Below are 25,056 nucleotides of genomic sequence, written 5' to 3'. Positions count from 1 at the left end.
AAGCAAGTTAATCTTTTTTTTTTTCTTTTTATCTTTGTTTTTGTAGATTCAAATCATGGGCAAAACAATGGGCTAAAATAATATACAAATGTTTCAAGACCAATTTTCTGTGAACGTAAGAGAGACCAAGCTCTGCCTTGAAAGCAGGTAGATTTTAGCTTTTGTTTTTGATAGAAAACATGCTGATTTGAAATCTATACTATTTTTCACACAGATATGTACAGAAATTTCTTTCAATATATGGAACTAGTCCATTGACCATAATGGTAAGTCAGAGGACTCTATACAAGGCACATTCACAACTCTTGGCTGGTACCCATGTTGAATCAGGTGGGCAAGCAAACCCATGCAACCCCATTACCTTTTCAATTAATATTTTTATGAAGTTCCCATTGTGTGATGCAATTTTAAAATTTAAAAAATTTTTTTAAATGAAATAAAAAATTCCCCAAGACATACATAAATCTTATGTTTGTCATCAATTATAATTTTTTACCTGACCCTGTACTGGGTCTGGAGAGGGAAATGGCAACCCACTCCAGTGTTCTTGCCTGGAGAATCCCATGGATGGAGGAACCTGGTAGGCTGCAGTCCATAGGGTCTCTAGGAGTCAGACACAACTGAGTGACTTCACTTTGACTTTTCACTTTCACTCATTGGAGAAGGAAATGGCAACCCACTCCAGTATTCTTGTCTGGAGAATCCCAGGGATGGGGGAGCCTGGTGGGCTGCCGTCTATGGGGTCAGACAGGGTCGGACACGACTGAAGCGACTCAGCAGCAGCAGCAGTACTGGGTCTATGGGCTTCAATTCTGTCCTCTCAATCACTGGCAGATGGGTGGGCCTCCTGGACTCACAAGTGCTTGTGTAAGAGCTCAGAGATGAGCGTTCTTACCAAAATATCATAGATTGCAAGAGCGTGCTCTTCAGTAATAGGTTTCTATTACATGGAAGCTTGTTAGAGAAGAGGAAGATAATCAGAAAACAACTTATAGGAAGAAAACGAATGAAAGACCAAGAAACAAACAAAAGCTGAAAGAAGCTCATGCTCTCTCTGAGGAAAAAACTATTTTTTTCTTACTATTTATTGTATGGCTTTACACTTTACAAAAATATGGCTAATTTGTAAACACTCTAATTGCTGTCAAACACCTTTTGGTGTGTAGATTAAGTTAGTTGCCACTTGGAATAACACTTGAATTCAATACAGAATCACTAGCTGTCCATACACTAAGCCGAAACACTAAAGACAGATTCATTGGGAGAAGAAAATGGCGTTACTCTCCCTTTGATCTACTGTTACAATCCTATACACAGTGAAACTGGAAGTTGAACCAACTTTGTGAAATAGTATTGCTGTGAATTATTATCATTACTTTTATAATTATCCATGCAAAACCTCTAAGCCTTCAACATAGCCTTTCATTGAAATTTTCACACACATGTGTACATATATAGACGTATATGTGTGTATACGTGCATGTGTGCATGTGTGCTAAGTCGCTTCAGTCATGTCCGACTCCTTGCGACCCCATAGACTGTAGCCTGCAAGGCTCCTCTCTGTTCATGGGCTTCTCTAGGCAATACTCGAGTGGGTTGCCATGCCCTTCTCCAGGGGATCTTCCTGACCCAGGGATCGAACCTGTATCCCTTAAGTCTCCTGCATTGGTAGAGGGTTCTTTACCATTAGCGCCACCTGGGAAGCCCATGTATATGTACACATAAATATATGAATGTGTTCATATATATATATATACACACACAAAATGGAAACTGTTTTTAGTAGGTCTTTTTTAGAAAAAACATATACAAACCATCCATAAAATATTGTCCCAACATATAAACAAATAGAAATGAAATACTGTGGGAAAATAACTGAAAAGGTTAACTGCGATTATTTCTGAAATTGTGTTTTTTCTTTATGCTTTACAGTACTTTCTACTTTCTCTAAAATGAAAGTGCCTGAGTCTCATCACTGAAATTACAAACATCTTTAATTTTTAAAGAGGCATGGGTAAAATAGGATATAAGTATCAATGCTTTTAAAATAATATGAAAGATAATGTGCATCTTGGAAGTGATAAATTTAAGGATCCTTCCAGAAACTGCATGAATTCAGATGCAACATAGCCACAAATCACCTAAAGAGATGTGGTTTTTGAATTGATTTTTCTTGTTTTGCTTTTTGTTTTTGTTTTGCAAACAAGAGAATTTTTTGCAAGGAACACAAAGAATGTTTAACTGAATTCAGTTTCAGGAACATAAAGTACCACTGGTATAAAGTGAAAACACCCAACAATAATAAGTAATAATAATAACCACCCAATAAACCAGCAATGGCTTTACAATGCCTAGTACTAATTATGAAAAAATAAAAAGACTATCATTGTAGTTTTTCACCACTTACATATTTAAACAACTAAAGATTTCTGAAATATGCACCTGCTACCTAAACCTTTTTTGCTAGGTCAAGCCCTCCCAAACAGGAATCTGACGGCTGGGTTATTTTTAAAGTTTTATAACTGGCTCACATTCCCACTTAAACTTTCTGAGCCTAATCTCCCCATGTGTATCTTAGGTAAAATTGCTATTCTCCACACACAGTGATATCTGCCCGAAAGGCAGATGTGCACATATGCCAAAGCCCACATAGACCCACACAGCTTCCCCACCACTGCGGGCTTACAGGATGCCTGTTTCTGTGACAATCACTTTTCCTGGATTATTTCACCTAATCCTCACAACAGCTGAAAGGGATAGAAATAAATATATCAGTTTTAAAGAGAAGAAAATTAGACTCTCAAATGGGCTTAAGGTCACACCGTTAAGCAAGTCTGCCTACTCCTTTCTTTGCCATCAAGTAACCACGATGCATCATATCCTGCTCTAGAACAGAAAACACAGCCCATGCTCCTAGGGGTGCTCATCTGCAATTCAAGTTTAACTGCGCATGCCGGACTTCTATGTGCTAAGTCTGGCAAGGCCATTGCTGCTGGTCATTATGCCATAGTATATGCCAGGGTGATTCAGTGGGTAGTCCAATCCCTCCCACGTCTGGGCTGGGACTGTGCTGAGGGGAGATGGATGCAGATCTTGAGAAACTCTAGGATGGAGACCTCCAGGGAGGTCAGAATGGAGATTTTCAAGGACACTGAGTAGGAAACCTTCAGGCAGGCTCTGATGGAGGGCTCAAGGAATAATGGGATCGATCCCTCCACCCATAGTGGGATGGAGACTGTCAGGAACAGGAGTTCCCCGGGAACAATTCTCAGGTGTTGTCCGAAGCCAGGACAGAACGATGGTGATGTCTCTTCCAAATCTTAGTTTTCTCAGGGGCTTCTCACATCCCCATTAGGAGAATCTGTGTCCTTGACCAAAAGCCTACCACTTGCAGAGTATCGGCACGTATGTGAGGCAGCCGTGTCCCTGTAGCGTGAAGGACGCCCAGAAACAATGGAGAGTCTTTTGAGCCAAGTTCACAGGAACACTATTTCCAAAGTTAGCTGGAGTGGAATGAGAGATGCAGGACTCTGCAACACCGGTTGGGGTCACATTTGCACCTGCTATGCCAGCCGGCAACCTCTTCCCCTTGGCTGAGGGTGAGAGTCCATTCGCTCTAAGGATAAACTTTGGGGCTTAGAGAGTGCTGCTCACTGTGTCCTTGCGCAAATCTGGGCATCTGAATAAGTGCGCTACAACCCCACTCCCTTTTCCGTAAGTGTCCTACCAAATGCAGACATATCCAAGTCAAATCCTGGAAATATAGACAATGAATCAACAGAAATCTTTGAACTTCTAGCCAAAGAGAAACTCTGCTACATCTTAGAGAAACAAGAAAAGACAGATCAGGTTAGGAGCACACTGCAATGTTTAAAATGGAAAACTGACAAGGACCTACTGTACAGCACAGGGAACTCTGCTCAGTATCACATGCCCGTCTGGACGCCAGGGGAGTTTGGGGGAGAATGGATACCTGTATATGTATGGCTGAGTGCCTTTGCTATTCACCTGAATCTGTCTCAACATTATTAACCAGCTCCGACTCTTTGCGACCCCGTGGACTGTAGCCTACCAGGCTCCTCTGTCCATGGGATTTTCCAGGCAATAGTACTGGAGTGGATTGCCATTTCCTTCTCCAAGGGATCTTCCCGACTCAAGGATCGAACCCGGGTCTCCCACATTGTAGACAGACGCTTTACCATCTGAGCCACCAGGGAAGTCCTATAATAATTAATTAGTTGGCTCAGTCCTGTCCGACTTTTTGCGACCCCACGGACAGTAGCCTGCGAGGCTCCTCTGTCCATGGAATTTTCCAGGCTAGAGTACTGGAGTGGGTTGCCATTTCCTTCTCCAGGGGATCTTCCTGACCCAGAGATTAAACCTGGGTCTCCCATATTGCAGGCAAATGCTTTACCATCTGAGCCACCAGGGAAGCTCTAACCAGCTATATCCCAGTATAAGAAGGTTAAAGCTTGGGGGAAAAAGGACAGACACATCCTCCACCATGCAGTACTTCACCATCTGACAACGGGGAAGGGGAGAGTTGAAACGTGACAAACAATAATACAGTAAGGGCAGTAAGGAAGGCAGGTGGCCGGTGTGCTGGCCAAACCGTGCAGGGCAGGGAGCATGGCAGCTCAGGCCCAGAGGCGGGCCCTTGAGCCAGATCCCTGCAAGGAGCAGGGGTTCCCTCAATGGGTATCCTGGGACGGCGGTTGGAGGCAAGCAAATATTCCAGGAAAGCACAAGAGGGTATCAAGTCCCAGAGGCACGAGAATGAACATTTTCCAGTTGTGGGCAACATAAATAATTCCACATGCCTGGACTATGTGAGAATAAAAATGATGTGTGTGTCTCTCTGGCATGCAGGACCATAAGCCAGAGGTTCCGATAGGCCACACCAAAGAGCTAACAGATGATTCCTGGATTGAATAATATTTCTGCAACATACGTGAAGGCAAACAAGTTGTACGTGCTCCAGAAGGAGCGACTGAGGAGGGTATTTGTAAAAGATGACTTTGGCCATGGTATGCAAAAGGAAGAGAAATTCCAGAGGCCTGCAATGTATGGCCAAGGCTCCCAATGATGGAATTTGATGAAAGTCAGCATCAGAAAGCCCCATTGCAGTGCCAGTGGCCTAAAGGCAATAAAAACCCCATATAAGCCCTCCCAAATTCACTGTCCATTCAATAAACACTGAAAGAGATGCCAGTGGCACACTAAGTGCCAGGAACTAAGCCAACTCTGTCTACTCATTTAAGTGACAACCGCACATCTCAAGTCTTCAAGTGTTAAGTGGATGCACACGATCTTAACATCTGAGAGCAAATGTAGTGATTCTAGAAACTGTTCTGTGTCCGTCCAGGGTGCTCAGAGCCTAAGCCAGATTTAGCTGCACTCAGGTAGAAATTCCACAACCACTCTTGCTATGAAAGGTATATTTCATCATCTAGTAAATTTGGCCAAAAAAGATAATGTGCACTCACTCTTCTGCCCAAAGTACTTTCCTTGGCTGCCAGAAGAGTTCAAATCCACAAATCACCTCTTAACGTTATTACATCATTTCTCCTAAGAGATGAATAGAAAATATTTTATCTCCACCAGTCTCAAAACACACTGACAAGATAGGTGATTTGAAGTCAGGGAGGATGCACGTTTTCTGAGGAAGTCATGGCGAATGTCAGGGATACAAGACTAGATCTGTTCTGATCGCGTTCCAGTGGCCACACCGCCCAGCTGGAAGGTCAGGCATTGACTTGGACTCAGAAGCATGGGCTCTTTAAAAGAAATAAACAACAGCAACTCCCTTGAATTCTCAGTTGACTGGCAATCAGCATAACAGAGGTCACAAAGAAAGACAGCAACAGATGTCGGAATGGACATCAAGGCCTCCTGTTCTCAAGAACTGTGCTAAATTGAGAAATAAGAACATGCTGTTTGGAGCAGACGGTCTGGGTCTGAAAGCGGGGACCATTTGTTATTAGACATAATAAATGTGTCTCTGGAATAACATATTTATCCAATTTCTGCCTCAGTTTCCTCATCTCTAACACAGGGATGGTGATAATACCTACCTCTCAGGTGTCATAGGAGGAAAAAAATCCTGAATTAATTCATGTTAGAACAGCTCCCAGCACATGGGTATGAAGAGTAGCAGTCCTCCTATTAGAAGTAGCATGTTCAGAAAAAAAGAAGTAGCCTGTTCATGACATTCTTACATGGAACTTCATTCTGAGATGAACTATTACTTAGCACTCGTCAACTCTGGCAGGGATGCTCGCGTGTAACTGCAGAGACGTAAAATGAAGTCGAAAATATCTGCAAGGGCAAAACGTCAGATCTCTCACCTTGCTCCTACAACAAGTTCTTTCTGTCCTGGATCAAATGTTAACTGCGAGAAATCCACAGCATTCTTCGCTCTGAACTCCCGCAACCAGGGGCCAATTTCTAAACAGGAAAAATAAATAAATAAGAAGATAAAAATGAATATTTTTTTACCCCCTCCGGGGACCCACAGAGAATGCACACGAGGTAGCAAACATTACATTTCAGAGAGGATTTGGAGGTCCCCCGACGGATGGCTTGGGGGTCACTGGAGGTTGCTGTCAGGATGTCACAAAATCCACACTGAGAACGTGTAAAACACAGAGGACAGCCACCCAGTAAAAAGGGAGCAAGACGCCAAGGCTGGGCTGTGATTTACAAGCCAGATGTCCGTGTTCCTATAGGATCTGGGCTGGGCAGACGATAACACAACATTCACAGGGCTCATCAGAGGAATACCGAATGCAAACAAGACCATTTCCTGTACAGCCTGGTGGGTAGGGGCCACAGAAGTACAGAAATCACAACAGTCCCCATCTGGAAGAAGGACAAACACAGGAGCACCATTTGCCTTCTTCCAACGTGGACATTCCATTTCCCTGGCCTGTGAGTTTCTATGTAAGCCCCGTGATTAGACTAGTTAAACACATTCAGTCCTTTCTGGATGAGAAATTCACAGTAACTCCTGACCTCATTTACATTTTTTCTATGGAAAATCAGAAAACAGCCACTCTTTTCAGACTTTTTTTTTTTTTTTTAACAAGCTCTGTTAACTCCTATGAGGCGACCTCCAGCCTAGAGTCCAGTTATTATAACATGACAGTACTGGAAAAGGCGAGAACTCGGCTTTATGAGCCATTTTTGCAACTTTCATTAGCTGGTTTCTTTCACCAAAAAAGTCTTCAGGGAGTTGCCTGCCAGTTGTGCAGAACCTGATCATTATCCTTGACAATTAACCACTTGATCTGACTGTCTTTTTCCTTGGGTTTAATATTCTGAGTGGTATCACTCTGATGAAACAGGGGCATGAAAACGGGCAAATCCACACAGCTATTGGTTTGAGGAAACAACCGTGCCACACAGAAATAATCTCATTCCACAAAAACAGATGCTAAAAACAGATCTAATATGCCCCTGTCCTAAGACATGTCCTGTAGAAAGGCCTTTGTTGACATGAAGGAGGAAGGTTATTTTCAAGCAATTGTTTTGTGAAACAAATGTAGAATTCTCTAATATCAGTTATTGGCAGGGAGTGGCAGGCGGGTAATGAAATGAACTGAAAAGTTCTAGTCTACTTAAAGCAAACCAAGGCTGAGTTATACAGAGATCTGTATTTAGTTTTTGAAATTTTAATGTATACTGTATCTTGATTCTTTTTAGTATTTTATATAAAGTTTTTCATTTTATAGGCAAGTCTATTTTTAAAAAATGCTTATTTGCAGCAAAATAAGTACAAGGTCCTAGAGCTATGAAAAAGCTGTCAATAAACAGTCTGTTTTAGGAGTTTCTAATTTAGTTAGGGAACCAGCACTACTATCCTCTCTAAACACATTATCTATAGATACAGGGCTTCCCTGATGGCTCAGACGGCAAAGAGCCTGTCTGCAATGCGGGAGACCCAGGTTCGATCCCTGGGTTGGGAAGATCTCCTGGAGGAGGAAATGGCAACCTGCTCCAGTATTCTAGCCTGGAGAATTCCACAGATACAAGATCTTTACAGTTATTTGCAGGTTTATAGGAAATATTCATACATAGAAAGGAGAGATGTTCGGGGCCTTAGGAACCAGAAAAGGAAAGATCTGACCAGAAATTGACAGAACAGCTGTGTCCTAGAGGAAGCAAGTGAGCCACGTGGGAGATCTGATGCCCCCTGTGGCCATAATGGAGAAGGCAATGGCAACCCACTCCAGTACTCTTGCGTGGAAAATCCCATGGAGCCTGGTGGGCTGCAGTCCATGGGGTCGCGAAGAGTCAGACACGACAGAGCGACTTCACTTTCACTTTTCACTTTCATGCACTGGAGAAGGAAGTGGCAACCCACTCCAGTGCTCTTGCCTGGAGAGTCCCAGGGGCGGCAGAGCCTGGTGGGCTGCCGTCTGTGGGGTCGCACAGTCGGACACAACTGAAGTGACTTAGCAGTGGCCATAATTGGTATTGCTCATCTTCACTTCTATGGACCCCTGTTCAGTTTCTCTATTTGCAGGAGATGATTCCTAAGGCTCTTGGGTCCACATTGCTCACTGTGATGCCTGCAGCACTAAGGTACAGTAACTTGAATGTGATGAGTGATACTGAATGCGTGGAACAAAAAAGTAAGAATAAGCAAGTGAATTCAAGAGAATTAAAACTGAAAAGAAAGAGAAAAAAGAGAGGAGAAAAAGGAAAATGAAATGGCAACTCAAGAAATGATGGGAAAGGTACACTGAAATATAAATGTAAAAAATTCACTTCCAGGTTAAAAAGTCTAGAATTGACCTCACCTGTGATAGCAAGGCTCTGAGAAGGCTGCAAGCAAGCACTTCACACACAAAGCAAATATCTTAGGAATACAAAAGGGGCATTGACAGGCAGAAAAGAGGACCGAATGGCAGCAAGAACATCAGCTTTACAAGCTAAAACTGATACAATTTAGGCAATGGCTATGAAAATGCAACGAGGATGTGATGTGAGAGTCTGGTTGGCCGGATAACCAATTGAAGAGGCCAAAGGGAATGAGTTAATGAAAAGAAAAACAGTTCTGAGATTCACTGAATAGGAGAATATGATGAGTGAGACACAGATGTTGGGGTAAGACTGGTCTTAGAGAAAGCTAATGGCTTCAGAGTCCCTTGGACTGCAAGGAGATCCAACCAGTCCATTCTGAAGGAGATCAGCCCTGGGATTTCTTTGGAGGGAATGATGCTGACGCTGAAACTCCAGTACTTTGGCCACCTCATGCGAAGACTTGACTCATTGGAAAAGACTCTGATGCTGGGAGGGATTAGGGGCAGGAGGAGAAGGGGACGACAGAGGATGAGATGGCTGGATGGCATCACTGACTCGATGGATGTGAGTCTGAGTGATCTCCGGGAGTTGGTGATGGACAGGGAGGCCTGGCATGCTGCGATTCATGGGGTCGCAGAAAGTCAGACATGACTGAGTGACTGAAATGAACTGAACTGAACTGAATGGCTTCAGGGACAACCATGTAAAATGTCATTCATGAAAAATTTCCAGTGACATTGACTTCAGAGCCAGTCATTGCTAAGCATCTCTAAGACCTAGAAGTGTCCAATCAGTTGTTTTAGTTCCAGAGGCTCAACCTACCGATAGAAAACCCAGGACCAGGGAGTCCCGGCAGGACTACAGTCTAAGGCTAAGGTCTAAGGCTTCATCCTCCCAAACTCACAGCTGCCAAAGCCGGGCATACATGCCACATCCAAGGCACTGAGGGCGACTAGGTGGTGTGAGGGCAGAGCAGAAGGCCAAGAGCTGACCCTTCTGTCTCAGGAGTGGACACATGATCAACATAAATGGAGAGAAAGCTATGAAAAGATGGGGGAAGAAAATCAGTCAACTGGTCTATCATGTATTCACCTTTCTTTTCACTGAGAAGAATCGGAAGACAGTAGCCAGAGGAACATGATGAAGAGACATATTCCAGGCTTTGGTCCCTATGCTGAACAACAGGAAAGTGCTTACATTACTTCCTAAAGCAACCTCAAGTAAATAAAAAGGACCATGTTAAGAGGGGAAAATGAGTTCACATCATAGCATTCTTTCAATATTATTCAATTCTCCTTACTTAAATGTCTAATGAACTCACCCATTAAAACTATATATTTTTATGCTTAACACTGGATCAAAGTTGGGCAATACATACATTCCCTTCTTTTCTGATTTCCCTGTGTGTTCCTCCAGAAGGTCGGAATAGCTTGAATTTGCATAACGCATGGCCGCCTACTCTACTGGTGGCCATGAGGGCCTAGATGGGAAGTTCCTGCCCCGGTCCATCTCTCCAGCTGAAAAAATGCCTGCATCAATACCCACCCTTTCAAATTCCGCTATGAAATCAGAATCATGGTGTTCCATCCGCCTTTTCAAAGACCAGTCCCTCCAACTTTATTCCAACACCATCGCTTCCTCTTCAATCCCTTCCCTAGTTTACCTCTTTTCTCCTCTCTTATCTCCAATGTCGCCAGGTTCCTTCGCCTCTCCCTATATGAATATGCATACTCCTTGCATTTAAAAAAATATTTTCAAACACATTTCCTTTACACTCTTTTGTGATTACAGTTTCAAACACCCAAATAATAAACTCCAAAGTGCAGTATGTTAAAAAGAGCTGCAGGCTTGGTTTTAGAAGCAAGTATTGCCAACTGCTTAAGGAACCTATAAGACCAATTTCATATAAATTATTTCAGAGATTAAACAAGGAGATAAAGCTTCTCTTGTCTCTGCAGTTTGGAGGCTACAATGATCTTGATAAATTTGATACTGAGGTTGAACAGGACATTATGAAAAAATGAAAAGGGTGAGCAACTCTCACTTAAGAACTGGGCTGAACACATTCCTAAGGAAATACTTGGATTAGCATCTGACACACAGAGATATGGACACAAACACACACAAATTCATATGGTATAGGGTTTATTCTGGAGACATGACATCAGAAAATCTACTAGCAGCGTTCACCACCATAATAATGGATTTTCACAGTAACACGAAAAATTCTCAAAGCTGCTTTCTAAGGACACAGAAAATGAATAGTTATGGATGCATAAGAAGAGCTATGAGAGAACAAGGTCAAGTCAGGTAGGGGAGGAGAGATCACTAGGGCAGGTGGTGGTGAACAAGCTCACTGGATACAAAAGAAAGGCCAGGGAGAGTGAGGTAGCGAGGGTGGTACACAGCACGTGGGGTCTGGGAGAGACATCATCCGCAGGGACACTGACTTTCTTAACGCATCTCAGTTTCCCCAGATGATGAGCTTCCCTCCCCTGCACCATCCCTTTCTTCTGATCTTGCTGGGAGACCCATAGGATGAAATGGAACTTAAATATCACAGCCAATGTGACCACTGTTTGAAAGTCAAGTAGTGCCATTAAATCTATAAACACAAATTGAATATTTTATATATATTTTTAATATTTGATATTAATCATCTTAGCTAATTTATTCAGTACACAAACATGATTGTTGAAATATGGCCTCTGGCAGTGACTTTCTGCCGCAGAATTAGCTGTGATGATTCATATTTGCCTTCTCTTAATACTATATGGGCACCCACATATAGTTCAAAAAACAGTCTAGCAGAAGCGTACTGATTCAATTTTTTAAAGCAGCCAGCTTCAAAAAATGATTCCTTTCATGAACATGTACCAGTATTACTAAATTTGGTCTAAACAACTGGCAGACATAAATTCCCTACTTTAACTCTGTTCAAGTTTGTCTTTCCTCATTCCTCAGTTAGTCAGTTCAGTCACTCAGTCGTGTCCAACTCTTTGCAACCCCATGGACTGCAACACGCCAGGCCTCCCTGTCCATCACCAACTCCCAGAGCTTACTCAAACTCATGTCCACTGAGTTGGTGATGCCATCTAACCATCTCATCCCCTGTCATTCCCTTCTCCTCCTGCCCTCAATCTTTTCCAGCATCAGGGTGTTTTCACATGAGTCGGTTCTTCGCATCAGGTGACTAAAGTACTGGAGTTTCAGCTTCAGCATCATTCCTTCCAATGAACACCCAGGACTGATTTCCTTTAGGATGGACTGGTTGGATCTCCTTGCAGTCCAAGGGACTCTCAAGAGTCTTCTCCAGCACCACAGTTCAAAAGCATCGGTCCTTCAGCGCTCAGCCTTCCTTATGGTCCAGCTCTCACATCCGTACGTGACCACAGGAAAAACCACAGCCTTGACCAGACGGACCTTTGTTGGCATTTTCATCACCACCCCCAACCCCACCAAAAAGAAGGAAAAGAAAAAGGAGTAAAAGTTACCTTTTTTTTTTAAAGCAAAAACTCTAAAGTTGTCCAAGTTAGTGATGACTGTATGTTAAGAAAGCCTTTTAAAGCCTGGTAAGTAAGAATCACAGGAGACTCTGCTGTTGAAGAACAGTACTTGTCCAAAACCTGACAGTCAGTCCAAATATCAGACTCCTGGCTCCTCCCTGGGCTGAAGGCTTCAGAGCAGACTGTCTGCAGATCAAGCTGATTTGTGGGCAAGCTCCGAGGAGGAGAGTGGCTCTGGGTAGCCTGAGTTTCAGTCTTCATTCTTTCAAACCTTAGTCAATTAAGCAACTAGGAAAGCAGGATGGTAAAACTTCTTTGGGAAACTTGAAACCCATATTGGAAACTGAGTCACAGGCTAAACTGGATGGGTCTGGGGGATGGTGGCTAAAGATTGTTGAAATGCACAGGTAGCAACATACATATCTTGAAATGAAAACAGCAAATCAAGGCCTACTGTTTTCAATTCTAATAAGTTATATGTTGGTTTTAAACTATATCTAGTACTGCACATGGAAATAATAATAATGCTAATAACATGATGACTGGTAAAGTCGCTAACAAAAGGGGCTAACATTTAAATAGTATACGCCACCCGCTAGGTGCTATCCTATGCACTTCGCATGTATTAAGTCTTGTATTTCTCCACCCGCCCTATTACAGGTGAGCAAACCGAGTCTTGCTGAGATCAACAGGAGTGATATTCAGCTTCTAGTATTGCAGCTATGGTTTTTAGCCCCACACTCAACTCAAACTACAGTGCACCTGAAATGTAGCTTCCTATGTGACACATTTGGAAAATAACAGGAAGAAAGAAAAATCAAAGACTTCTGCACTTTGAAAATGAGTTTATCACCATTGCTTTGGGCTTCCTGGTGGCTCAGAAGGTAAAGAATCCGCCTACAATGTAGGAGACCCAGGTTCCATGCCTGGGTTGGGAAGATCTCCCATTGCTTTATACTATTAAGCAAAAACTGCCACCCACTGAGTTTATTAAGCAAAAACTGCCACCCACTGAGTTTAGTAAATAATACACTTGTTGGGCTTCCCTGATAGCACAGTTGGTAAAGAATCCACCTGCAATGTAGGAGACCCTGGTTCCATACCTGCGGCAGGAAGATCCCCCGGAGAAGGGATAGGCTACCCACTCCAGTATTCTTGGGCTTCCCTTGTGGCTCAGCTGGTAAAGAATCTGCCTGCAAGGCAGGAGACCCGGGTTCAATCCCTGGGTTGAGAAGATCCCCTGGAGAAGGGAAAGGGTACCCACACCAGTATTCTGGCCTGAAGAAGTCCATGGACTGTATAGCTCATGGGGTAGCAATGAGCTGGACACAACTGAGTGACTTTCACTTTACTTCACCCTAATTGTATTTACTGTTGTTATTACTAATAATGATGATCTGTATGTTAAGATCTATAGGAAAAAAGCATTCACCATTTTCCCTGTGCTGTGTACTCAGTCATGTCCTACTCTTTGCAGCCCCATGGACTCTAGCCCACCAGGCTCCTCTGTCCATGGATTTTGCCACGCAAGAATACTGGAGCCGGTTGCCATTTCCTTCTCCAGGAGATCTTCCCACCCAGGAGTCGAACCCCTGTCCCTTCTGTCTGCTGTGTTGGTAGGCAGATCATTTACTACTAGTGCCACCTCGAGGTTTTATGATTCAAGGGTTGTGATATAAATAAGGCAGGGGGAGAGAAAATGTCACTAACTATTTGCTGCTTTATAGGATGAAGAACATTCTGGAATGAAAAGGCAGGGCGGAAGCCATGGTTTCGATTTCTCAGCAGATTAAGCCACTCAACTCTGATCTGGGGGTAGAAGACACTGTCCCAAATGTGCAGGAGCGGGGTCCTCACCTCCCCCAGAGGGCACACCCCTGGACAGGGCCAGCGGGGGAAAAGGGCAGAGTGGACTCTGAGCTTAGCATGTGGAGGCTCTCCCTGTCTGACCTTCTCCCAGGCTGTGAAAGAGCCATCCTACCTCAAAGACACCTATTACTCTCTGAAGCTGGCCTGCATCACCCCACCATGGACTTCATTTTCAGCTTCAGTGCATTACATGAACCATTCTATCAAATGCAATCTGAGCTCAAAATATGATTGGAAAACAGAGGAGTGGAATTTTAAAAAGCCCTAAAAGAAGAATAGCATGGCAGGCCTGGGCTGTTCACTCCTCTGTCTCCATTTTTCTCCAACCCTTTCTCATCTGCCTTTCCAGGCCTGTTTCACCAAACAATCATTCAGAAGAAGGCAGCGCAGAACAAGGCAGCTCCAAGCCCTGGTTCACCCCCGTGAATAAGATACACTCAGGCTTTTGAGACCTGAGCCCTGTCTGAAATTCTTCAAGTGATTATCATAGATTTCAGCCCCCAAGTCTCATGTGGTTGTTCAGCAGCAGATCAAAAAAAAAATTATAATAATAAAAATGTCATCTGGAGGAAACATGCAAATTCATAAGCATAATTGTTTGTGAATCAGAATAACTGATGTCTCTATTTATACTTTTTAAAAAACTATCTACATTTTCCATGTTTGAACTATCCTAGATGCCTTTACATGTTGAAAGCTTTTTATTACATTTAGTGTTCATAATCCTATAAGGCTATAATCATTGTGGTAGAAATAATTTTTTAAATAAAAATCTCTGAGATTTTGACAAATAAAACATCTTGCCAAATGCAACACAGTGGGGAAGGAGTTTAATTGGAGTTTAAACCTAAGACAGACTAAGGTAATATTTCCATAAGGTCCAAATTAAAAATCAATTTTCCAAAGAACGTATATAGAGTACATTAATCCTTAGCACCTAGTAATCTATCTGAGTGGATTAATTTAGTAGAAACATGGTCGCCACCCACCAAAAGGGAGAAGAGTTGGAAAGGAGGGAACTGGTGGTGATCTTCTGATGGGGGATGTGAAGGATTCAGTGCAGGCTGCCTGGCAGGCAGGGCAGAACTTGATGGAAGGTCCCAGAAGAAAGCCAGCACCCCCACAGTAACCAGGCGTCCAGGGGAAGAAGATCCCAACAGTGCAACATGTATCTCCTTCATTGTGGTGTTTCCAAGGCAGGTGATGGTTACAGCAGCTAACTTACACGGGCAAACATGCTATGCTTTACTTTAGCTTTGTAGAAAGGCTGGAAAATGTCCAGTTAATTTTGTTTCTCCAAATGTATAGACCTCAATTATTTTAAAAATAACTACGACCCAGAATCAAAGTAATTATAGTAGGACATGATATTGACTGTCCTACAATTCATACAATTTTATAGTTGATAAAACTCAGGGCAAAGAAGTAACATGATTCCAGAGTAATAGCCAATGAGTGGTAAAGTGGAAACACCAAGTCCTGTGTCTCAGAAGGACATCCAGTGGAAAACCATGCACTGGAAAACCATGGACTTATATGAGCACATAAAGCTTTCCAAATTGTCACATTTTAAGGGACCAAAATATCGATGTCTAGATTTAGGTAGGTGAAGGCAATGGCAACCCACTCCAGTATTCTTGCCTGAGAAATCCCATAGACGGAGGAGCCTGGTAGGCTGCAGTCCACGGGGTCGCTAACAGTCAGACACGACTGAGCGACGTCATTTTCACTTTTCACTTTCACGCATTGGAGAAGGAAATGGCAACCCACTCCAGTGTTCTTGCCTGGAGAATCCCAGGGATGGGGGAGCCTGGTGGGCTGCCGTCTATGGGGTCGCACAGAGTTGGACACGACTGAAGCGACTTAGCAGCAACAGCAGCAGATTTAGGTATATATTTCTATAGTCAAACACATATTGGCAGATTCATGTGTATGTGTATTTCTATATGTCTATCATGCATATATACATACACAGATATATAATGCATATATATAGCCCATGATCAGTATATATTTACATATATATCTAGATACAAATATATATCTGTAGCTGTACATATTTATATCTAGATACAGGCATCCATAAGTTCATTCATATATACACATATGTGTGTACACATATGTATTTGCCTAAGTATATATGAAGAGATATAAGAATATATACACATACACACATGTATATTACACACTGAATACCACAGTAAAGAAGAAAATAATGGTTTCAAGATCTTGCTATAGGAAACAACTAAAGTGTTCCATTGATGCAAAATTTTCTAAAAATATAAAACCAAAATATTCAATAAAATCCTATTAGGTAAATTAAAATATTTTATATCAGTAAAACAAAAATGATCCAATTTTTTTAAGAAAGATAAAGTATCTTTTATTTCCACTTTTATTTTTAAACCTAACACATAAAAGACAGCAATTTTTAAAAATGTTATTTGTATTTATTTATTGGGGTTTCCCAGGTGACTCAGTGGTAAAGAATCCACCTGCCAACCCAACAGTCACAGTAGATATGGGTTAGATCACTGGGTCTGGAGATCCCCTAGAGGATGAAATGGCAACCCACCCCAGTATTCTTGCCTAGAAAATCCTGTGGACAGAGGGGCCTGGGGATGCAAAGAGTTGGACAAAACTGAGTATGCATTCAATGCAATTTATTAAACTTTTTAAAATTAATTTTAATGGAGTATAGTTGCTTTACAGTGTTGCGTTTTTTCCCTGCACAGCAAAATGAATCAGCTGTGCGTGTTCATTGATTTTGTTTCTCCAAATGTATAGACCTCAATTATTTTTACTCATCATATTAGCTATAATATCCATATATCCCCTCTTTTTGGATTTCCTTCCCATCTAGGTCACCACAGAGCATGGAGTAGTTTATTTTATGCATAGTATCAATAGTGTATATATGCCAATTATCTCATGTAACTCAAGATCAAAAAAACAATCAAAAAGTGGGCAGAAGACCTAAACAGACATTTCTCCAAAGAAGACATACAGATGGCCAACAAACGTGAAAAGATGCTCAACATCACTAATTATTACAGAAATGCAAATTCAACTGCAATGAGGTATCACCTCAGATCAGTCAGAATGGCCATCATTTTTAAAAAATCTACAGACAATAAATGCTGGAAAGGGTGTGGAGAAAAGGGAAGCCTCTTGCACCATTGGTAGGAATGTAAATTGATAAAACACAGCATTTTAAAATCTTAATAGTGTTTTGCTAGATTCTTTTGCTTTCAGCTGCATATCTGCTCACCTTGCGTCTGGTATTCTATCAAGTCTCTTCATATGTTTGCAATGATGTAATAATCCATTTCTCACTGGTTCACGATAGAAAAAGTCTACAAAGTGCAAGTCATGCAAAATATCTGTGCTCTGGAATTGGTTTCTTCTAAAAGCCACTGCTTCCCCTTGCACAGCCTGCTTGGTAGATTTCTAAGAAACTAAAAAGCTATGATAGTTCACTTCTCTTTAACTGTTCTGATTTGGGTGTCCTTAACTCAAACACAATTCGAAAACCACAAGTCTCAAATTAGGCTATGTTTTATAGCCTGGAATCCATGTACAAGAGATATTCACAACATAAATAGACATTAAATAATAACCACAAATCAGTTAAATTATAGGAAAGAATGCACTGCTCCAGGAAGGGCAGAAGTAGACCGCCAGCATCCGGGGGTGGCTGTTAGATAAACGCCGGCCAGGGTTTGCTGAGGGCGTACCTCACTCTTAGAAGGACTTCTGGTATGACTTACAGAGACAGCATTGCTCAGAGTTGGATAATTGCAGGCTATGCTGTTCTTGTTCATTTGCTCAGTCATGTCCGACTCTGTGACCCCCGTGGACTGCAGCAACACCAGGCTTCCCTGTCCTTCACCATCTCCCAGAGCTTGCTCAAACTCATGTCCATCGAGTTGGTGATGCCATCCAACCATCTCATCCTCTGTTACCCACTTCTCCTCCTGCCTTCGATCTTTCCCAGCATCAGAGTCTTTTCTAATGAGTCAGCTCTTCGCATCAGGATATTGCAGGGTAACAGGGAACTAATTAAATGCATTTGATATTTATCTGGGGTATCTATTTTAAGAAAAATTTTAGGAAACAAAATTTCAGTGGGATTAACTACCATTCCATAACCAAATAAAATGTACTTCCTTTTTGAATGAAGGGTAGGATTTGTGATATCCACTGTGTCGCCTACTTTTCATTCATTTGCATGATTTTCTGGCCAAAACACTTATTCAGTCTCAGGATCGAATGTCAGTGTTAGGTGAGAGCCAGGCTTCTCTTGGCCCACAAATTCTTGAGTTGTTTAAGGTCCCCTGAGACACGTCTGGCAAGGTATAAAGAGAAGCTTCTGGAAAGCTGTCAGTAAGCTAGGTTCATAATCCGCCTGGCAGGGGGCATTGCCTTCTCTTTTTAGTACTTTTAAGATCTGGAAACCTCCTGTTTCACTGAACCATCTGAAGCAATAACTGCTGGTGACTTCAGAATAAGAACCAAGCTAATCAGGGGCAGGTTTTACTGCTGGTACCTCACACAAGAAGCAATTTCTATTCATCCATCCATCAAGGCAGATTTTTTTTTTTAGCTATAAGATTATGTAAATTCATATGTAAACTAAGCGAGACCCTCAAATTCTTGGACTGTGGCGGCCTTTGTCTTCCTGGCTGCGAGGTTTGTGCTGAGACTGTCCTGCCCTGAACTTGGCTTGGTTTATAAAACCCTGCCTCATCCACAGGAAGCTTTCTGGGGGCAGAAGGTCTTAATTTTGCCTTGTGACCTGCAACATATGACTGTAGGCTATAAAATCTAATTGCAAAATCTTAATGTTGCGCCAGAGGACATTCAAAAGTAATTTCCTTCAGATTTACAACTTTAGAATTACAAATGATCTTAATATGATGAAAAGTATAACAATGAACAATTTCTAGTCAACAGGCACTCTGCGAGTCAGCCATGTGCTTGCATGTCAGCAGTCATGACCGGAAGTCTGACAGGTACAAATAAAGCCACTTGCCACTGGGAAACTACCGAGACCGCAGGAAACAGCCTCAGGAATTTCTTAGACTCTTAGGGTGTTCGGTTTTAAAATGCTCTTACACTTGGTTCAGCCACATATTCAGGCATTGACAGACTTTGGCTTTAAGAAAACAAATCATTTCCTGAAGTTAATATCACTTGCTGACAATTCATGTTCAGTTTCTTCTCAGGCTTCTTGCTATTTGGAAAAAGCACGTGTTCTAATCTAAGCCTCTGTCTCCACAGACCGCAGGATTCAGGGGAAGAAGCCAAGCTCTAACAACTCAGGAGACAAGACTGGGTTGGGCCAGGAAGTCTCCTCGCTTAAAGACATTTGAAAAAGTCCCAGGGTGCTCTCTGAGCGAGTATTGATTCTATCTGTACATTAGAACTAGGTTGATGTCCAAGACAGACCCAGATTTTTCTAAGAACTTCACAGTTAAGGATTATGATGATAGGTATAACAATAGTAAGGTGGGCTTCCCAGGTGGTATTAGTGGTAAAGGACCTGCCTGCCAGTGCAGGAGACCTAAGAGACATAGGTTGGATCCCTGGGTTGGGAAGATCCCCTGAAGAAGGGCAAGGCGACCCACTCTAGTATTCTGGCCTAGAGAATTCCATGGACAGAGAGTCTGGTGGGCTACAGTCCATGGGGTTGCAAACAGTCAGACACAACTGAAGGGACATAGTACACACGTATAATAATAAGAATTGCTGTTGTTTAGTCACTAAGTCAGGTCCGACTCTTTGCAACCCCATGGACTATAACCTGCTAGGCTCTTCTGTCCATGGGATTTCCCAGGCAAGAACAGTGGAGTGGGCTGCCATTTTCTTCTCAACAATAAGAATATTCTTGGATAGAATAATCTTCTAAAGAATATTCTGTATTTATGTAGTCAACTAGTACTTCTTGAGTACCATCTACACTGAGGAACATACTGTAGGTATATACCAGCTTAGGTGCAAAGTTCCACAGGAGAGAGATCTCTGCCCTCAAGACATTTATGATTCAGTGTAAAATGTGAGATGTCTACACAAGATAGTTATGCTGAAAGAGAGAAATGCTTGCTGGTCCCACGGGAAGTGTGATAATAAACACTCCAAGGTAGCACTGTCCAATGAAAATATATAGCAACCTACACATATAATGTCAAATTTCAGTAGTGACGGTAAAAAATGTTAGGAAGCAGATAAAACTAAGTTTCGACAATATGGTTTATTTAATCATATAGCCATGGTATCATCTCAACATGTTATCAAAATAAAAATGTTTGAGATATTTTCATTTCATACGTATCTTCTAAGTCTCTGAAAGTCAGTGTGTATCTTACACTGCCTACTGCTTGTCTCAGGTTAGACTAACCACATTTCAACTGCTTGGTAGCCAAACGTGGCTAATTATTGTACAATACACATCCAAGGTATTAGAAAAACAGCCTCCGTGGTGGGGTAGAGTCATTTTTCTGTTACCTCCACTACTAAAAAGGAAGTTTTGGATCTTCTCCGAATCAAATGCCACTAACACTGCAACTGAATCAGAGACTGGCTCTAGCCACCTAATCATTAACAAAAGTAATAACCTGGTTCTTGGACTTTGGTTGACTTGGGTTTGAATCTCAGATGCAAAAGTTTTTATCAGTAGTACTGTGAGGCCACCACTATTTGCTCCCCCCCACCAACTCCCTACAAACAAACTATAAAACAAGGATGTAACGGAACAACAGTTTGGGTTGAGAAGAATATGTAAGTTAATTCCCAGGACATAGCCCTCAGAGTACCTAAAGCATGAGAGGATCTCAAGGAATGTCAGTTCCCACCATCACCACACTAGGTGGCCAAGTGTTAAGCTGCTCAGTCGTGTCTGACTCCTCTCCACCCCAAGGTGGAGACCGCCTTGGGGTGGAGACCGCCAGGCCCCTGGGTCCATGGAATTCTCCAGGCAAGACGACTGGAGTGGGCTGCAGGGGATCATCCTGACCCAAGGATCCAACCCAGGGGTCCCACATTGCAGGCAGATTCTTTATCATCTGAGCTGGGTTTTAATCTCACAATTTTACTATGAGGACGGCTCTGTCAAATTTTTGACAACACCCTGAGGATCAGGCAACATATCTGACACCAGCTTTGCTGCCACTTAGAACTATATTCACTTTCACGTAAATCATGTTCTACCTGATCAGGGTGTAAAAGCCCTGCCAAATTTAGAAACACTCGAAGAACCCTTCAAAACCAACTGACGTAGGGTGCAGCATGCTTGGGGCTGGTGCATGGGGATGACCCAGAGAGATGTTGTGGGGAGGGAGGTGGGAGGGGGGTTCATGTTTGGGAACGCATGTAAGAATTAAAGATTTTTAAATTTAAAAAATAAAAAAAAAAATTAAAAAAAAAAAAAAAAACCAACTGAAAAAGTAACACCCTTTGCCAGAAATCTACTAATCCATTGAGAAATTTTTCAGTAACAGGTTGACTCCACAGGTCTGGGGCATTCGAAGCTTGCATTTTGCAAAGAATAGTCTGACCCTTAACCAGTTCCTGGGAGATAGTCTCTAAGACCTTGGCATAACCTGCCTGATCAGGGTGACTCGGTATGCCTGAGAGCCTTGATTGATGGTGGAGACTTTTGGCCATGGTGTATCAGTCTGACCTCCATAGGGACTGGAGGCTAAATCACTAAGATCAGCCACATGGGTGTTCCATGCCTACTGACTGAGTCATAAAAAGTCCCCAGGACACCAAAGCTCAAGCAAGGTTCTCTGGTTGACACTGCTTCATGCATTTTGTCACACATTTTGTCTTGCAAAGAGAGTGAGTGCTGTCCAAATGATTCTACTGCGAGAGAACAAAAAATCTTGCACCTGGCTTCTCCTGGACTGTGTTCTAAGTACCTTCTACCTTTGCTAATTTTAAAGTGTATCCTTTTTTATTGTGATAAATCATATTGAGTTGGCCAAAAAGTTCATTCAGGATTTTCTGTAAGATGATACAGAAAAACCCAAATGAATTTTTTGGCTAACCCATTAACTATAATAACTTTGTTGAATTCTGTGAATCTTTCTAGTGAAATCATTAAACCAAGGGTCATTTTGGGGACCCCTAACCGAGAGGTTACCTCCTTGTGATGATATTCACAATAAATAAAATAATAAAATTCATACAAATATTCCTAGAAAGGTATTATTTGAATACAGACATGTTGGTTTAGGTGAGTCAGAAATACACAGAAATCAGTCTCTCACTTTATCAGAGGATTATTTAACATGCTCATCTAAAAAGAGATCCCAGTTTCTTTTAATAGGTAAAAATCTTGGGTGGCCAATCTACAGCGTTTCCAGAGGGGCAATTCATTCTTAGGATCAAGCTCACCAAATTTTTTATCTGAGTTGTGATCACGCTATGGCTGAAAACAGGTATAGGTGTAATCAGTACATTACACTGTGATTTTCTTGATATATTTTACAGCTCCCTGCCCTGGTTTTTTGTTTTGTTTTGTCTTTATTTTTTGTTTCCCAACCCACTACAAAAACCTCTGTGCTTAGAGACTTCGATCTTGGATTTTTCCAAAGAAACCAACAAGATAATAGATTAACAAAAATGAGCAGACATTCCATTAGAGTTTTCATTGTCCTATTCAATACTTAACATCAATATAAAATAAAGAAAGCCAAAATGCAACTGTTTTGCATTTTGAAAGAGGGATCTTTCAGAAGGGATGAAAAGAAGAGAGAAAGCCAGATTCAGAGTTAGGAGTGGCCCAGTCCTCATGTGAAATTCCCACACATGTTTGGAGGACACATTCTTAGTTGATGATGTCCCTGTGAACTTCCACCAACAGCCTTTGGAAGGTCGTTCAGTGTCAAGGGTCAAGCCTGCCCTCTGCATGCACTGGCATTATCCGTCTGTAAGTTTCCATGGGCCACAGTGAACTGCCTTTGCTGGCTGTCAGCCCCTCTCAAACACACCTGCCCTTCACTTCTTTTCTGTTTTTCCCCAACATCCCCCGCCACACACATCTAGTTGCGCCACAATCAGCTCTTTGCTGAGCTCACTCTCATTTCCCCACTTTGCTAACATGACTCAGTCTTTTCTGAATGATTTCTTGCTGCCTAGCAAATAAAACAGCCTAGAAGCCACTTACGAGCAGGGTACAAATTTACTAATATTTGTGTTCTAGTAAGTAGCACAACAGGCCTCAAATGAATATGCATTTGAAAATGATAACCCACTGAATATAAGGCTGAGCATTTTAACACCAAATACAACCCCAGAATCTACCTGCATCCTTCCTTAAAAACCCTCACTAACCATTCTCTGTTCCTCTTCTCATGAGATATCACCTGTATAATACTGCTGGGCTGGTGATAATGTTTCAGAGGCACTAATGAATTATATTGTACCATTCTTTTACTTGTTTTATATGTGAATAAGTTCATATGCAAATAATGTTGTGTATTTATCTTAACATGCTACTGTTACTATTTACAGAGTAAAATTTGTTGGTAACTAGGCTCTAGAATGGGCTTCCCTGGTGGCTCAGATGTAAAGAATTCGTCTGCAATGCTGGAGACCCAGATTCGAGCCCTGGGTCAGAAAGATTTCCTGGAGAAGGGAATGGCTAGTATTCTTGCCTAGAGAATCCCATGGACAGAGGAGGCTGGTGGATGACGGTCCAGGGGGTCACAGAGGGTTGAACACAACTGAAGTCACTTAGCACTCACACAGGCACAGGCTCCAGAACAAGGATCTGCAAAATGATGACTCATGCACCACCCTGGACCCATGGATTTTTTTGTAAAGAAGGTTTTATAAAACACAGCATACATTTACATATATTCTAGGGCTGCATTTGGGCTACCCTGGCCAAGCTGAATACAGACCACCAAGGTCTAAGAAGATAATGGCAACCTCCTTCAAAATGTCCCATGCATACACTGACACACTCAGTGCCCCCAACCCTGCAGTAGTCCATTGCCAACCCACGCCTCCACCACAGACTCCTGGACACTCACAGGCAAGTCTGGGCCAGTCTCCTGTGGGGTCACTGCTCCTTTCTCCTGGGACCTGGTGCGCACAAGGTTTTGTTTGTGCCCTCCAAGAGTCTGTTTCCCCAGTGCTATGTAAGTTCCAGAGCCCCTGCCCCTGCAGCAGGCCACTGCTGACAAGGACTTCTGCTGGAGACAATCAAACCCAGGTCTGGCTCAGTCTCTGTGGGGTCTCTGGGTCCCAGTGTGTACAAGATTTTGTTTGAGCCCTCCGAGCATCTCTAGCAGGTATGGGGTTTGACTCTAAATGTGATTTTGTGCCTCCTACTGTCCTGCTAGGGCTTCTGCTTTGCTCCTGGATAAGCAAGTGGTATCTTTTTTTGGTGGGACCCAACCTTCTCCTGCCGATGGTTGTTCAGCAGTGGGTTGCAATTTTGGAGTTCTCACAAGAGAGGATGAGTGCACAGCCTTCTACTCTGTCATCTTTAACTTATAAGAATTCATATAAGCTATTTAACTTTTAACTTACATGCAGAGTACATCATGTGAACTGCCGGGCTGGACGAAGCACAAGCTGGAATTAAGACTGCCGGGAAAAATATCAATAACCTCAGATATGAAGATGATACCACCCTTATGGCAGAAAGTGAAAAGGAACTAAAGAGCCTCTTGATGAAAGTGAAAGAAGAGAGTGAAAAAACTGGCTTAAAACTTAGCATTCAAAAACCGAAGATCATGGCATCCGGTCCTATCACTTCATGGCAAATATACGGGGAAACAATGGAAGCAGTGAGATACTCTATTTTCTTAGGCTCCAAAAGCACTGCACATGTTGACTGCAGCCATGAAATTAAAAG

At 42.3% G+C, this 25,056-nt stretch overlaps 1 protein-coding gene across 2 annotated transcripts in view; it reads right to left on the bottom strand.

Annotated features, from left to right (window-relative positions):
* Window positions 1-25,056, bottom strand: part of SEMA5A (semaphorin 5A) — a 555,951-nt gene that overhangs the window by 300,896 nt on the left and 229,999 nt on the right. For both annotated transcript variants that reach the window (XM_018065613.1, XM_018065612.1), the window contains one exon: window positions 6,348-6,447. In XM_018065613.1, the coding sequence (XP_017921102.1) occupies window positions 6,348-6,447 (100 nt within the window). The remainder of the gene's footprint in view (window positions 1-6,347; window positions 6,448-25,056) is intronic.

Source organism: Capra hircus, chromosome 20, assembly GCF_001704415.2.
Source record: "Capra hircus breed San Clemente chromosome 20, ASM170441v1, whole genome shotgun sequence".
NCBI classification, from domain to species: domain Eukaryota; kingdom Metazoa; phylum Chordata; class Mammalia; order Artiodactyla; family Bovidae; genus Capra; species Capra hircus.
The sequence above is the reverse complement of the archived record's forward strand: the minus strand, read 5'-3'. Positions and strand labels throughout refer to the sequence as shown.